The sequence below is a fragment of the Pseudophryne corroboree genome, chromosome 9 (assembly GCF_028390025.1).
Source record: "Pseudophryne corroboree isolate aPseCor3 chromosome 9, aPseCor3.hap2, whole genome shotgun sequence".
In the NCBI taxonomy this organism is placed as follows: Eukaryota; Metazoa; Chordata; class Amphibia; order Anura; family Myobatrachidae; genus Pseudophryne; species Pseudophryne corroboree.
Window position 1 is genome coordinate 94,981,725 of NC_086452.1, and position 16,505 is coordinate 94,998,229.

At 45.6% G+C, this 16,505-nt stretch overlaps 1 protein-coding gene across 1 annotated transcript in view; it reads right to left on the reverse strand.

The window, feature by feature from the left end:
• Window positions 1–719: 719 nt before the first annotated feature.
• The window catches only part of FAM151A (family with sequence similarity 151 member A), a 57,294-nt gene continuing 41,508 nt past the window's right edge, over window positions 720–16,505 (reverse strand). The window contains exons 6-8 of the mRNA XM_063939651.1: window positions 5,132–5,271; window positions 4,754–4,891; window positions 720–3,227 (exon numbers count right to left, since the gene is read on the reverse strand). Of these exons, the coding sequence (XP_063795721.1) occupies window positions 2,557–3,227; window positions 4,754–4,891; window positions 5,132–5,271 (949 nt within the window). The 3' untranslated portion in view covers window positions 720–2,556. The remainder of the gene's footprint in view (window positions 3,228–4,753; window positions 4,892–5,131; window positions 5,272–16,505) is intronic.

Sequence of the window (16,505 nt, forward strand, 5' to 3'; positions counted from 1 at the left end):
TCATCTGTCGCCAAGTGTTATATAGCAGCACGGATGGTGTAATGGTTAGCATTACTGGTTAGCGTACAATAGACGTGTAAACCTGTTGGCTATGCTTGCTCTAGTCCATTTGGTATCCGGATGATAGATTGACAATGTATAGGTTGACAGGTACATAAGTTCACAATTACAATGATCAACACAAAAATGGTCAACATGTCTTTTTGCAGGGTGTTTTCACATGTTTTCCCAACATTTACTTTATTTACTATCCATGTAGACATCTACTGGGCTTAGTAACCTGTGGCGAGCAAAGTAAGCCACCTAGCCCGAAGCGTGAAATATACAAGTTTTGTCCTACAAAAAAAAATGTGTTTTTCGGCCGACTATTGTCATGTCGACTGTATCTTTCGACATTAACACCTGTCGACCCTACACATGTTGACCACAACACTGTCAATCCACACCGGCAGCAGCCCATTGACCATGGTCCGGCTCCTGTCGCACCAAAGAAAAAACTGAATTGCAAGAGCCAGGAGGCGGGACTATAGGGACGGGCCCGTTGCATTCTGGGAGGCCAAAAGCTTTGATCGTTTGGTGCCAATCCGCTGTCGCTACCTCATATCCCAATGTTATCCTGTGGATAACCTGTGGACCCTGCAGGAGAAATAACATGTAAACTCCGTAGGTCTCAGACCTGTTACTGTCTTTTTCTTTATGCAGAAATAATAAGCAAGTAATATTTTTGTATTACGACTATTTAATCATGATTTAGCAGATCTTTACCATCCATTATTATAAGAGCATCCATATTTTCCTATACATATACAGTACAATATAAAACATTGAAAAGTACTCTGTGTCTCTTTAGGTATTCTGAAACTACAAGTTCTAGCATGCAAGTGAGAGATGGCTGGAACAATAGGCCTAATTTATGTTTGTACACAAATGGATACGCAGCTGCGTTTTTCTAGGTTACGGAACAGCTAATCATCGCAAGTGACGCTGCCGCCCAGGAAATAAGATAGACACCCACCAGGGCCATCGCATAGTCCTCTGCAATTGCGTATTCATACCCAGCCGCGACGATATAACAAGGATCATCAACTCCTAGGGCTATGCAGACAGGCCATGGTAGTACTGACGCTGGTGTCATGTTACTCTATGTATATAGGTGGTCATTCCAGTTTTCCGCTCGCTAGCTGTTTTTAGCTAGAGTGTATTTTAGCTTAGCAGAAGTGTGAACGAAAGGATCGCAGAGCAGCGGCAAAGTTTTTTTGTGCAGTTTTAGAGTAGCTCTAAACCTACTCAGCGCTTGCGATCACTCCAGACTGTTCAGTTCCTGTTTTGACGTCACAAACACGCCCTGCGTTCGCCCAGCCACACCTGCGTTTTTCCTGGCACACCTGCGTTTTTACGAACACTCCCTGAAAACGGTCAGTTGACACCCAGAAACGCCCACTTCATGTCAATCACTCTGCGGCTGCCTGTGCAACTGAGAAGCATCGCTAGACCCTGTGTGAAACTACATCGGCCGTTGTAAAAGTACGTTGCGCATGGCATTGCGCCGCATACGCATGCGCAGAAGTGCAGCTAGCGATCAACTCGGAATGACCACCATAATTGTAGCTGAAGGCAGATACACGCCTTGAAAATGACCGTGATATGTTTGCGTTTTTGCCTCCACTCCCCCCATACCTCCCCCATGGTTCCTTCCTGTCAATCATTCTGCGTATAAAATGTCGGTTCCTTGCAAGGTACCTTGGCGTGTGCGCCGTACGATATGCAGTCTGCTGAGAATCACTCTGTTGCGAAAACACCGGCATTAAAAACATGAGTTAGGCCCAATGTACAGTACGTAGTTCTGTAATGTGTAATCAGAGAACAAGGATACTACATGTCACATAATAGACTATACAGAATTCACTGGACTATTTTCATTGCATAGAGTTTCTTAAGGTACCAATCACGTTAAGACCGATCTAGATTTTACTTTATGAGGGTAGTAAATAAGTGAGGTAACAAGACCTCTCACATGTGTAATGTCTCTGTCATTCTAATTTCACACCAGGCCAGAGCAGGTAGGCCACTGCTTCCCCTCAAGGCCATAAGACTGTGCCTCATATCCGTCATACTGACCCAACATCAACTGTAAGATGGCGGGGCTGGTAGAACATGGTCAAACATTGAGGTGTGTAGTGTGATTTCTGCATCTAATGGTCACATCAGCAGCTGAAATTCATCACCAACTTGTCGAGGTGTACGGTGATAACATCATGTGATGGAAGCAGGTTTGAGTTTGAGGCACTGCATGTGGTAGACATGCTTGGCTGGCCAGATTGCTGCTCATCTTGAACGTCTGTCCTGAAATCATCAAAGGCAATGCACCAAACCCAAACCTGTTTCCGTGACATGATGCTATCTCCCTACAAGGTAAAAACAGGATTTCTGAAACAAAGTGTATTCAACTACAAGATTTTGGAAATCTTTCATGAGGTAATTAAGAAAGAAAGTCTATAGGATTCCAATTGCTCCCACAATTATTTGCATCCGGCGCAGGAATTCTGTGGTCTTTATCTAAGAGCTGTAGATGCTCGTCATGAAGGAATATCGATAATCTGGTGGTAGTTTGTAGTAGACCCCATTTTTTGTGTGTGTTCTTATGGTCATCAGTCCATGGTACCCATTTAAGAATGGTCCGTCCTCAGTGGTGTGCTCCACAGTCAACGTGTACATAGGTGAAGCCTTCATTAGACTCTGTGTGCTCAGCCAAGCCCTACCCAAGGCAACTGCCTGGAGCTGGAATGAGACTTCCTGCTGGGCTCCCTGGAAGAGTTCAAGCATATCCTTCACCATAGGCTCTGTATAGCCTTTCTCCAGCTGTTCTACAGGCCATCTGGGGGCAAGTGTAACTGCAGGGTAGATGGCATTGATGCTACTGATGAAATCTTCACCTGGAATATACCCAAAGGTACTGAAGCTCCCATATGACACGTCCATGCTGATCCATACTGGAAAATACAGAGATTTCTGATCATTCAGCCTCTTCAGGACGTAGAGCGTCTCATTGAGAGAAGCAGGATCTTTTAGTTTAAGGAAAACCCCCCATGGGTTAACACTGTTAGAAACCAACTTCAGACAGTCTTCCAGTGGAAACCTAGCTGTTGACTTTGCAAAGATCACCATTGGGACAGGAAACATGTTGATAGATTGGAGTTCTACTTGGAAAGTGAGCATTCCAAAACTGCCTGCAAGAGACCAAGAGCATTGTAAATAACAAAACAACAACAGAAACTGCAACTGGAATACATTTATATAGTTAGGAAAGGCTTCACAAATATACAGGTCCCTCCAGTTCAATTTATTGTTTTCAGTCAATTCTAGGTTTAATCGTTTACATACTCTTTTTTTTCTTTTTTTCTTCCTGATCACCTCCGAAACATTCTCAGTTTACACTTGCCCTTTAATTCCAAACAATGCTGTTGCTATATGGTATGTACTTACAACAGTATTTATTTACGGTTTACCAGTTCTCATTTAGTGTGTGTATGTATATATATATATATATAGAGAGAGAGAGAGGGAGAGAGAGAGAGATAATAAATAAATATATCAGATATTTTATTTAAGAGAACACAAGCTGTAATGTTTCTCTGAGATAAGGTTTTGTAGCTCTTTTGCAAATGTTACGTTGAAATTCAAGTGAAATATTTCCATGTAGTGATCACTATTCTCTAAATGCCGTGGTAGACATTATAGGGCTATTCAATTGTTAGCGCCCCCCCTTTCCCCAACACCACCTTCCCCAGGGCATCTAAACTAATAGGCGCCCGACGGTGCAATTCAAGTGTTTCTGCATCCGGGCGTCCATTAGTCGCAGGAGACATTTCTTTTTGCAGCCTTCTGTGGTGCGAGAAGAAACGTATGCAAAGTCTGCGGTTCAGGTGCCCAAACGACTGATTTAGATGGGTTTAGCCAATCTGCTCACTAAACCCAGTGCTTTTGGGCACGTCAATACTAACGGGTGTTCCTAGTTTAGAATCTACATCATCACCGTTACATATAACCCACTGGAGGGCAAGCAACAGCAAGTCTGCAGCCGAGAGATGTATCAGCGCAATTCTCCTAAAACCCTCCATCCTTCAGTAGATTCTCAGTCACATATTTACCTCCCTAAGCTCCTGTTGTATTGTAGGTGTAGCACATAGCACAGACAGTATTTCAGAAAATACTTCTGTGACGAGAGATGGGTACCAAGCCCTGTGAGTCTCCTCATCTGTGGCAGAAGATACAAATAGTAGAAGATACCAATCTCCCATGGTTATGGTATAATAGTTTGACAGTCAAAAGGTCGACAGTGTCTAGGTCAACACCAAGGTCGACACAATGAAATGGTCGACACATGTAAATGTAGACATGAGTTTTCATGTTTTTGTGTCAAATTGTAGCTTTCCGCACATAGAACCCCAAATAGTGTACCGCTTAGCTCGCCATGCTTCTGGCAAGGTGCCTCAGTTTGCTACCGCTGCGCTCGGCACAGGTTACCATTCCCAATTGTAGTATACTGTACGTGGATGGCTGAGTATGAAAAAGTTTTAAAAAATTCCAAGAAACTAATGTTGACCATATGTTGTGTTGACCTTTTGCCCATGTCGACCATTTGGTGTCGACCTATCATCCAGATACCTTTCCCATAACAAGTTACTGTTTGATGTCAGGCCAGTCCATATGGTGATGTCGGTATATGATCTGCCATTGCAGCAATTGCTCTTACTTTGCAGAAGACTCTGTACGGTGGGGATGTCGGCCTCTGGATCAAACCATTTCAGCATAATTCCATCATCATCATCTGGGTGAAAGTACATCCGGAGGCTGCCCCCAGAATAGAACAGTTTCTTCCTGTTTGGATTCACTAGCAAACAAGCAAACACAAAACAATGGCAATTAATACTGTATGTAAGAAGGCAGATACGCCATATGTCATATTCAGGCATACTGTATGAGGGTAAAGGTCATTGTTTCAGATTATTAGGCTGAAAAGAGAATAGGTCTCAGACTGTGATAAGATTGATTTGATAGGAATGAACCCATCATCCCCTGACCTCTTCCGTTCTTACTCCTGTCACATCATAGACTCTGGACTGATACTTACAGGCTATTTGTTTGAAGTCTGATAACAAGGGATCATAAATGTCATAATAGATCTCCTGCGGATCACTGTTATCTCGGATGAACAAAAGGTCGTCCAGGGCAAGCGGGTCTGTAGTCCCCTGCCATAAAGTCAGGCTGTACCTGTGCAGATGATAGAACACACTGATATAATACTGTGCAAGCAGCACGCCCAGTTATTATCACTATTATTGTGATGTACAATCTCTCTGAGCCCATGACATTCTATCACACGTATTTCTTAGTTATACCGCTTTTACACCGCCAGCATATAACTAGTGATGAGCGGGTTCGGTTCCTCGGAAACCGAACCCCCCCGAACTTCACCCATTTTACACGGGTCCGAGGCATACTCGGATTCTCCCGTATGGCTCGGTTAACCTGAGCGCGCCCGAACGTCATCATCCCGCTGTCGGATTCTCGCGAGATTCGGATTCTATATAAGCAGCCGCGTGTCGCCGCCATTTTCACTCCTGCATTGGAAATGTTAGGGAGAGGATGTGGCTGGCGTCCTCTCCGTTTATTCATTGTTGATGCAAATATTTGTGCTTACTTATATCTTAATTGTGGGGACTGGGGAGCAGCTGTATTATTAATATAGGAGGAGTACAGTGCAGAGTTTTGCTGATCAGTGACCACCAGTTTTATCCGTTCTCTGCCTGAAAAAAACGCTCCTTATCTGTGCTCAGTGTGCTGCATATATCTGTGCTCACACTGCTTTACTGTGGGGACTGGGGACCAGCAGTAATATATAGGAGGAGTACAGTGCAGAGTTTTGCTGACCAGTGACCACCAGTATACGTTGTCTGCCTGAAAAACACTCCATATCTGTGCTGCATTGTAGTATATAGTAGGAGTACAGTGCATAATTTTGCTGACCACCAGTATATAATATATAGGAGTACGGTACAGAAGGCCACTGCTGTACCTACCTCTGTGTCGTCAAGTATACTATCCATCCATACCTGTGGTGCATTTCAGTTTTGCACAGTTTGCTGACCACCAGTATATAATATATAGCATTACGGTACAGTAGGCCACTGCTGTACCTACCTCTGTGTCGTCAAGTATACTATCCATCCATACCAGTGGTGCATTTCAGTTTTGCACAGTTTGCTGACCACCAGTATATAATATATAGCATTACGGTACAGTAGGTCACTGCTGTACCTACCTCTGTGTCGTCAAGTAAACTATCCATCCGTACCTGTGGTGCATTTCAGTTTTGCACAGTTTGCTGACCACCAGTATATAATATATAGCATTACGGTACAGTAGGCCACTGCTGTACCTACCTCTGTGTCGTCAAGTATACTATCCATCCATACCTGTGGTGCATTTCAGTTTTGCACAGTTTGCTGACCACCAGTATATAATATATAGCATTACGGTACAGTAGGCCACTGCTGTACCTACCTCTGTGTCGTCAAGTATACTATCCATCCATACCTGTGGTGCATTTCAGTTTTGCACAGTTTGCTGACCACCAGTATATAATATATAGCATTACGGTACAGTAGGCCACTGCTTTACCTACCTCTGTGTCATCAAGTATACTATCCATCCATACCTGTGGTGCATTTCAGTTTTGCACAGTTTGCTGACCACCAGTATATAATATATAGCATTACGGTACAGTAGGCCACTGCTGTACCTACCTCTGTGTCGTCAAGTATACTATCCATCCATACATGTGGTGCATTTCAGTTTTGCACAGTTTGCTGACCACCAGTATATAATATATAGCATTACGGTACAGTAGGCCACTGCTGTACCTACCTCTGTGTCGTCAAGTATACTATCCATCCATACCTGTGGTGCATTTCAGTTTTGCACAGTTTGCTGACCACCAGTATATAATATATAGCATTACGGTACAGTAGGCCACTGCTGTACCTACCTCTGTGTCGTAAAGTATACTATCCATCCATACCTGTGGTGCATTTCAGTTGTGCGCAGTATATATAGTAGTAGGCCATTGCTATTGATACTGGCATATAATTCCACACATTAAAAAATGGAGAACAAAAATGTGGAGGTTAAAATAGGGAAAGATCAAGATCCACTTCCACCTCGTGCTGAAGCTGCTGCCACTAGTCATGGTCGAGATGATGAAATGCCATCAACGTCGTCTGCCAAGGCCGATGCCCAATGTCATAGTAGAGAGCATGTAAAATCCAAAAAACAAAAGTTCAGTAAAATGACCCAAAAATCAAAATTGAAAGCGTCTGATGAGAAGCGTACACTTGCCAATATGCCATTTACGACACGGAGCGGCAAGGAACGGCTGAGGCCCTGGCCTATGTTCATGGCTAGTGGTTCAGATTCACATGAGGATGGAAGCACTCATCCTCTCGCTAGAAAAAATGAAAAGACTTAAGCTGGCAAAAGCACAGCAAAGAACTGTGCGTTCTTCTAAATCACAAATCCCCAAGGAGAGTCCAATTGTGTCGGTTGCGATGCCTGACCTTCCCAACACTGGACGGGAAGAGCTTGCGCCTTCCACCATTTGCACGCCCCCTGCAAGTGCTGGAAGGAGCACCCGCAGTCCAGTTCCTGATAGTCAAATTGAAGATGTCACTGTTGAAGTACACCAGGATGAGGATATGGGTGTTGCTGGCGCTGGGGAGGAAATTGACAAGGAGGATTCTGATGGTGAGGTGGTTTGTTTAAGTCAGGCACCCGGGGAGACACCTGTTGTCCGTGGGACAAATATGGCCATTGACATGCCTGGTCAAAATACAAAAAAAATCAGCTCTTCGGTGTGGAATTATTTCAACACAAATGCGGACAACAGGTGTCAAGCCGTGTGTTGCCTTTGTCAAGCTGTAATAAGTAGGGGTAAGGACGTTAATCACCTCGGAACATCCTCCCTTATACGTCACCTGCAGCGCATTCATCATAAGTCAGTGACAAGTTCAAAAACTCTGGATGACAGCGGAAGCAGTCCACTGACCACTAAATCCCTTCCTCTTGTAACCAAGCTCCTGCAAACCACACCACCAACTCCCTCAGTGTCAATTTCCCCCTTACACAGGAAAGCCAATAGTCCTGCAGGCCATGTCACTGGCAAGCCTGACGAGTCCTCTCCTGCCTGGGATTCCTCCGATGCATCCTTGAGTGTAACACCTACTGCTGCTGGCGCTGCTGTTGTTGCTGCTGGGAGTCGATCGTCATCCAAGAGGGGAAGTCGGAAGACCACTTGTACTACTTCCAGTAAGCAATTGACTGTCCAACAGTCCTTTGCGAGGAAGATGAAATATCACAGCAGTCATCCTGCTGCAAAGCGGATAACTCAGGCCTTGGCAGCCTGGGCGGTGAGAAACGTGGTTCCGGTATCCACCGTTAATTCAGAGGCAACTAGAGACTTGATTGAGGTACTGTATCCCCGGTACCAAATACCATCTAGGTTCCATTTCTCTAAGCAGGAGATACCGAAAATGTACACAGACGTCAGAAAAAGAGTCACCAGTGTCCTAAAAAATGCAGTTGTACCCAATATCCACTTAACCACGGACATGTGGACAAGTGGAGCAGGGCAGACTCAGGACTATATGACTGTGACAGCCCACTGGGTAGATGTATTGCCTCCCGCAGCAAGAACAGCAGCGGCGGCACCAGTAGCAGCATCTCGCAAACGCCAACTCGTTCCTAGGCAGGCTACGCTTTGTATCACCGCTTTCCACAAGAGGCACACAGCTGACAACCTCTTATGGAAACTGAGGAACATCATCGCAGAATGGCTTACCCCAATTGGACTCTCCTGGGGATTTGTGACATCGGACAACACCAGCAATATTGTGCGTGCATTACATCTGGGGAAATTCCAGCACGTCCCATGTTTTGCACATACATTGAATTTGGTGGTGCAGAATTATTTAAAAAAAACGACAGGGGCGTGCAAGAGATGCTGTCGGTGGCCCGAAGAATTGCGGGACACTTTCGGCATTCAGCCACCGCGTACCGAAGACTGGAGCACCACCAAACATTCCTGAACCTGCCCTGCCATCATCTGAAGCAAGAGGCGGTAACGAGGTGGAATTCAACCCTCTATATGCTTCAGAGGATGGAGGAGCAGCAAAAGGCCATTCAAGCCTATACATCTGCCCACGATATAGGCAAAGGAGGGGTAATGCACCTGACTCAAGCGCAGTGGAGAATGATTTCAACGTTGTGCAAGGTTCTGCAACCCTTTAAACTTGCCACACGTGAAGTCAGTTCAGACACTGCCAGCCTGAGTCAGGTCATTCCCCTCATCAGGCTTTTGCAGAAGAAGCTGGAGACATTGAAGGAGGAGCTAAAACAGAGCGATTCCGCTAGGCATGTGGGACTAGTGGATGGAGCCCTTAATTCGCTTAACTAGGATTCACGGGTGGTCAATCTGTTGAAATCAGAGCACTATATTTTGGCCACCGTGCTCGATCCTAGATTTAAAACCTACGTTGTATCTCTCTTTCCGGCAGACACAAGTCTGCAGAGGTTCAAAGACCTGCTGGTGAGAAAATTGTCAAGTCAAACGGAACGTGACCTGTCAACATCTCCTCCTTCACATTCTCCCGCAACTGGGGGTGCGAGGAAAAGGCTAAGAATTCCGAGCCCACCCGCTGGCGGTGATGCAGGGCAGTCTGGAGCGAGTGCTGACATCTGGTCCGGACTGAAGGACCTGCCAACGATTACTGATATGTCGTCTACTGTCACTGCATATGATTCTCTCACCATTGAAAGAATGGTGGAGGATTATATGAGTGACCGCATCCAAGTAGGCACGTCAGACAGTCCGTACGTATACTGGCAGAAAAAAGAGGCAATTTGGAGGCCCTTGCACAAACTGACTTTATTCTACCTAAGTTGCCCTCCCTCCCGTGTGTACTCCGAAAGAGTGTTTAGTGCAGCCGCTCACCTTGTCAGCAATCGGCGTACAAGGTTACTTCCAGAAAATGTGGAGAAGATGATGTTCATCAAAATTAATTATAATCAATTCCTCCGTGGAGACATTCACCAGCAGCAATTGCCTCCAGAAAGTACACAGGGATCTGAGATGGTGGATTCCAGTGGGGACGAATTAATAATCTGTGAGGAGGGGGATGTACACAGTAAAAGGGGTGAGGAATCGGAGGATGATGATGAGGTGGACATCTTGCCTCTGTAGAGCCAGTTTGTGCAAGGAGAGATTGAGTGCTTCTTTTTTGGTGGGGGCCCAAACCAACCAGTCATTTCAGTCACAGTCGTGTGGCAGACCCTGTCGCTGAAATTATGGGTTCGTTAAAGTGTGCATGTCCTGTTTATACAACATAAGGGTGGGTGGGAGGGCCCAAGGACAATTCCATCTTGCACCTCTTTTTTCTTTCATTTTTCTTTGCATCATGTGCTGTTTGGGGACAATTTTTTTGAAGTGCCATCCTGCCTGACACTGCAGTGCCACTCCTAGATGGGCCAGGTGTTTGTGTCGGCCACTTGTGTCGCTTAGCTTACTCACACAGCGACCTTGGTGCGCCTCTTTTTTTATTTGCATCATGTGCTGTTTGTGGACTATTTTTTTGAAGTGCCATCCTGCCTGACACTGCAGTGCCACTCCTAGATGGGCCAGGTGTTTGTGTCGGCCACTTGTGTCGCTTAGCTTAGTCACACAGCGACCTTGGTGCGCCTCTTTTTTTCTTTGCATCATGTGCTGTTTGGGGACTATTTTTTTGAAGTGCCATCCTGCCTGACACTGCAGTGCCACTCCTAGATGGGCTAGGTGTTTGTGTCGGCCACTTGTGTCGCTTAGCTTAGCCATCCAGCGACCTTGGTGCACCTCTTTTTTTCTTTGCATCATATGCTGTTTGGGGACTATTTTTTTTGAAGTGCCATCCTGTCTGACACTGCAGTGCCACTCCTAGATGGGCCAGGTGTTTGTGTCGGCCACTTGGGTCGCTTAGCTTAGCCATCCAGCAACCTCGGTGCAAATTTTAGGACTAAAAATAATATTGTGAGGTGTGAGGTGTTCAGAATAGACTGAAAATGAGTGGAAATTATGGTTATTGAGGTTAATAATACTATGGGATCAAAATGACCCCCAAACTCTATGATTTAAGCTGTTTTTGAGGGTTTTTTGTAAAAAAAACACTCGAATCCAAAACACACCCGAATCCGACAATAAATTTTCAGGAAGGTTTTGCCAAAACGCGTCCGAATCCAAAACACGGCCGCGGAACCGAATCCAAAACCAAAACACAAAACCCGAAAAATTTCCGGTGCACATCACTACATATAACATGGGTTATTGCACATGAACGTACATAACCCGTGTTGCTGCGCGGTGTAAAGGGGCCGAGTTGGAATAATTTGGGTCGAGTGACCCGGTATTCTAACCCAGGTAGCTTGCAGGGATGAACACTGGTTCAACCTGGGAAGCTGTGCTGTGTAAACGGGAAGCCGGATCTCCAAGCGCTGCCCCTGCCGCGTCACCAGAGACGTCACCAACCCAGCAATATGCTGGGCTGGAAAGAGCGGTGGGTAAGGGGCCTGAGGCGAGTCGCAGCCAGGTAGCACCCGTGTCAGGATCCCGGCTGAAACCCACTATAGTTGGTGTAAAAGCGGTATAAGTGTCTGTAACACATGCCAGGGATGTTCCCACGTCTTTCCCTGGGTTGGGTACAATTTGTCAACATGCAGAATGTTGACAACAGATTGTCAGCATAGAATGTTAACATTCAACGGGGTATATTTACTAAGGTCCCGATTTTGACCGAGATGCCGTTTTTTCTTCAAAGTGTCATCTCGGTCATTTACTAAACTCAAATCTCGGCAGTGATGAGGGCATTCGTATTTTTTTTGAAGTCCAACAAAAAAATACGAATGAATACACCATCGGTCAAAACGCGGCTGTTTAAGTATGAATCTCGGTCATTTACTAAGAAGTGCAAAGCCAAAAAAAAAAAAACACTGCCGTGAAAAAATACAACTCGTAAAAAAGTGCTAAATAAAAACAGATCCTGCTTTTTTGAGCCGTGATTGGATAGGCATGCACGGATCCATGAGATCCGTGCATGTATATCAGTGGGAAGGGGTGGGAAAGTGTTAATTTTTTGAAAAAAAATTGCGTGGGGTCCCCCCTCCTAAGCATAACCAGCCTCGGGCTCTTTGAGCCGATCCTGGTTGCAGAAATATGGGAAAGAAAATGACAGGGGTTCCCCCATATTTAAGCAACCAGCATCGGGCTCTGCGCCTGGTCCTGGTTCCAAAAATACGGGGGACAAAAAGCGTAGGGGTCCCCCGTATTTTTAAAACCAGCACCGGGCTCCACTAGCTGGACAGATAATGCCACAGCCGGGGGTCACTTTTATATAGTGCCCTGCGGCCGTGGTATCAAATATCCAACTAGTCACCCCTGGCCGGGGTACCCTGGGGGAGTGGGGACCCCTTCAATCAAGGGGTCCCCCCCCCAGCCACCCAAGGGCCAGGGGTGAAGCCCGAGGCTGTCCCCCCCATCCAATAGGCTGCGGATGGGGGGCTGATAGCCTTTGTGAAAAGTGATTGATATTGTTTTTAGTAGCAGACTACAAGGCCCAGCAAGCCTCCCCCGCAAGCTGGTACTTGGAGAACCACAAGTACCAGCATGCGGCGGAAAAACGGGCCCGCTGGTACCTGTAGTACTACTACTAAAAAAATACCCCAATAAAGACAACACACACACACACCTTGAAAGTATAACTTTAATACATCCATCCACACCTCCATATACACATACTTACCTTATGTTCCCACGCAGGTCGGTCCTCTTCTCCAGTAGAATCCATGGTGTACCTGTAGAAAAAATTATACTCACATAATCCAGTGTTTTCGGCTCCTCGGTAACTCCTTTTGTAATCAACGTACTTGAAAAAATAAAAAAACGGATACCCGACCACGAACTGAAAGGGGACCCATGTTTTCACATGGGACCCCTTTCCCCGAATGCCAGAAACCCACTCTGACTGATGTCTAAGTGGGTTTCTTCAGCCAATCAGGGAGCGCCACGTTGTAGCACCCTCCTGATCGGCTGTGTGCTCCTGTACTGTCTGACAGGCGGCACACGGCAGTGTTACAATGTAGCGCCTATGCGCTCCATTGTAACCAATGGTGGGAACTTTCAGGTCAGCGGTTGACCGAAAGTGACCTCACCGCTGACCTGAAAGTTCCCACCATTGGTTACAATGGAGCGCATAGGCGCTACATTGTAACACTGCCGTGTGCCGCCTGTCAGTCAGTACAGGAGCACACAGCCGATCAGGAGGGTGCCACAACGTGGCGCTCCCTGATTGGCTGAAGAAACCCACTTAGACATAAGTCAGAGTGGGTTTCTGGCATTCGGGGAAAGGGGACCCATGTGAAAACATGGGGCCCCTTTCAGTGCGTGGCTCGGGTCTCCGTTTTATTTTTTTAATCAAGTACGTGGATTACAAAAGGATTATCCGAGGAGCCTGGTACCCTGGATCTGGTGAGTATAATTTATTCAACAGGTACCCCATGGATTCTACTGGACAAGAGGACCGACCTGCGTGTGAACATAAGGTAAGTATGTATGTATGTTTGTGTGGATGGATGTAATAAAACTTTACTTTCAAGGTGTGTGTGTATTGTCTTTTTTTGGGTATTTTTTTAGTAGTAGTACTACAGGTACCAGCGGGCCCATTTTTCCGCCGCATGCTGGTACTTGTGGTTCTCCAAGTACCAGCATGCGGGGGAGGCTTGCTGGGCCTTGTAGTACTGCTACTAAAAACAATATCTTACACTTTTACAAAAAGGCTATCAGCCCCCCATCTGCAGCCCATTGGATGGGGGGGACAGCCTCGGGCTTCACCCCTGGCCCTTGGGTGGCTGGGGGGGGGACCCCTTGATTGAAGGGGTCCCCACTCCCCCAGGGTACCCCGGCCAGGGGTGACTAGTTGGATATTTGATGCCACGGCCGCAGGGCACTATATAAAAGTGACCCCCGGCTGTGGCATTATCTGTCCAGCTAGTGGAGCCCGGTGCTGGTTTTAAAAATACGGGGGACCCCTACGCTTTTTGTCCCCCGTATTTTTGGGACCAGGCGCAGAGCCCGATGCTGGTTGCTTAAATATGGGGGAACCCCTGTCATTTTTTTTCCCATATTTCTGCAACCAGGATCGGCTCAAAGAGCCCGAGGCTGGTTATGCTTAGGAGGGGGGACCCCACGCCATTTTTTTTACAGTTTTACAGTGCTTATTTAAAAAAAAAAAAAAAGAACCCCAGCACGGATCACACAGATCCGGCCGAGATTCATTTAGAAAAAGTCGGCAGTGTTTTGCTAATCACTGCTGTAAAAAACTAAAAAAAAACACGAATGACATCGACATCGGAACAAAAGAAAATGCAGAATACGACAGCTTAGTAAATTAGTCGTAATAAATTCAAAAAGTTGCAGTTTTACACTTTCGATGTCATTCGAGATTATTCTCCCACCAAATCGGGAGAATTACGAATGTTAGTAAATATACCCCAACATGTCTACATGACCAAAATATCAACAAATACCATTTCAACATGTACAATGTCATCATGTCAACATTTTCAGAATGTCAACAGTGCTACTTTAGGTTAAAACTAACCCTAGCCCTAATTTCAGCCTAACGCTAATTGTTCTCTAGCCCTAATTGCTGCCAAATGCTAATTACAAATTAACCCTAATTGTTGCCTAACTTTAATTATAGCCTAACCTTAACCCTAATTGCAGCCTAACCCTAACTGGATTCTAACCCTTACCCTAACTGCAGCCTATCCCTAATTGCAGTGTAACCCTAATAGCAGAATTAACCCTAATTGTTCCCTAACCCTTACCCAAATTGTTCCCTAACCCTTACCCAAATTGTTCCCTAACCCTTACCCAAATTTTTTCCTAACCCTTACCCTAATTGTTCCCTAACCCTTACCCAAATTGTTTCCTAACCCTTACCCAAATTGTTTCCTAACCCTTACCCAAATTGTTCCCTAACCCTTATCCTAATTGTTCCCTAATCCTTACCCTAATTGTTCCCTTACCCTAATTGTTCCCTTACCCTAATTGTTCCCTAACCCTCACCCAAATTGTTCCCTAACCCTTATCCTAATTGTTCCCTAACCCTTACCCTAATTGTTCCCTAACCCTTACCCAAATTGTTCCCTAACCCTTACCCTAATTGTTCCCTAACCCTTACCCTAATTGTTCCCTAACCCTTACCCAAATTGTTCCCTAACCCTTACCCTAATTGTTCCCTAACCCTTATCCTAATTGTTCCCTATCCCTTACCCAAATTGTTCCCTAACCCTTACCCTAATTGTTCCCTAACCCTTATCCTAATTGTTCCCTATCCCTTACCCTAATTGTTCCCTAACCCTTATCCTAATTGTTCCCTAACCCTTACCCTAATTGTTCCCTAACCTTACCCAAATTGTTCCCTAACCCTTACCCAAATTGTTCCCTAACCCTTATCCTAATTGTTCCCTAACTCTTACCCTAATTGTTCCCTAACCCTTACCCTAATTGTTCCCTAACCCTTACCCAAATTGTTCCTTAACTCTTACCCTAATTGTTCCCTAACCCTTATCCTAATTGTTCCCTATCCCTTACTCAAATTGTTCCCTAACTCTTACCCTAATTGTTCCCTAACCCTTATCCTAATTGTTCCCTATCCCTTACCCTAATTGTTCCCTAACCCTTACCCTAATTGTTCCCTAACCCTTATCCTAATTGTTCCCTATCCCTTACCCAAATTGTTCCCTAACCCTTACCCTAATTGTTCCCTATCCCTTACCCTAATTGTTCCCTATCCCTTATCCTAATTGTTCCCTAACTCTTACCCTAATTGTTCCCTAACCCTTACCCTAATTGTTCCCTAACCCTTACCCTAATTGTTCCCTATCCCTTACCCTAATTGCAGCCTAACACTTACCCTAATTGCAGCCTAACCCTAATTGCATGTGTCAACATTGTTACTGTCAACATATGTCTTATCCTGAATGTTGATATTTAGAACATGTTGACAATCTGGTGTCGACATTCATGTTGGCTAGAACCCCTTTCCCTAGGGGTCAACAATCTGACGACGACATTCATGTTGACTAGAACCCTTTCCCTAGGGGCCGACGATCTGGTGTCAACATTCATGTTGACTAGAACCCCTTTCCCTAGGGTCAATAATATAGCTCCCATCTCATGCCTTGGCCATTTGTGCCTCGCTTTCTTCCTACCATCAGGCTGCCTTTCGCTTGCTCACACCTCATGTCACCTGTCTGTCTCCCCCCACCCCCTAGATAGCGACCTCCTTGGAGCAGGGCTCTCTTCCCTCCCGTTCCCACAGCCCTCTTCTCTCACACTTCAATTACATCTCTCTCCTACA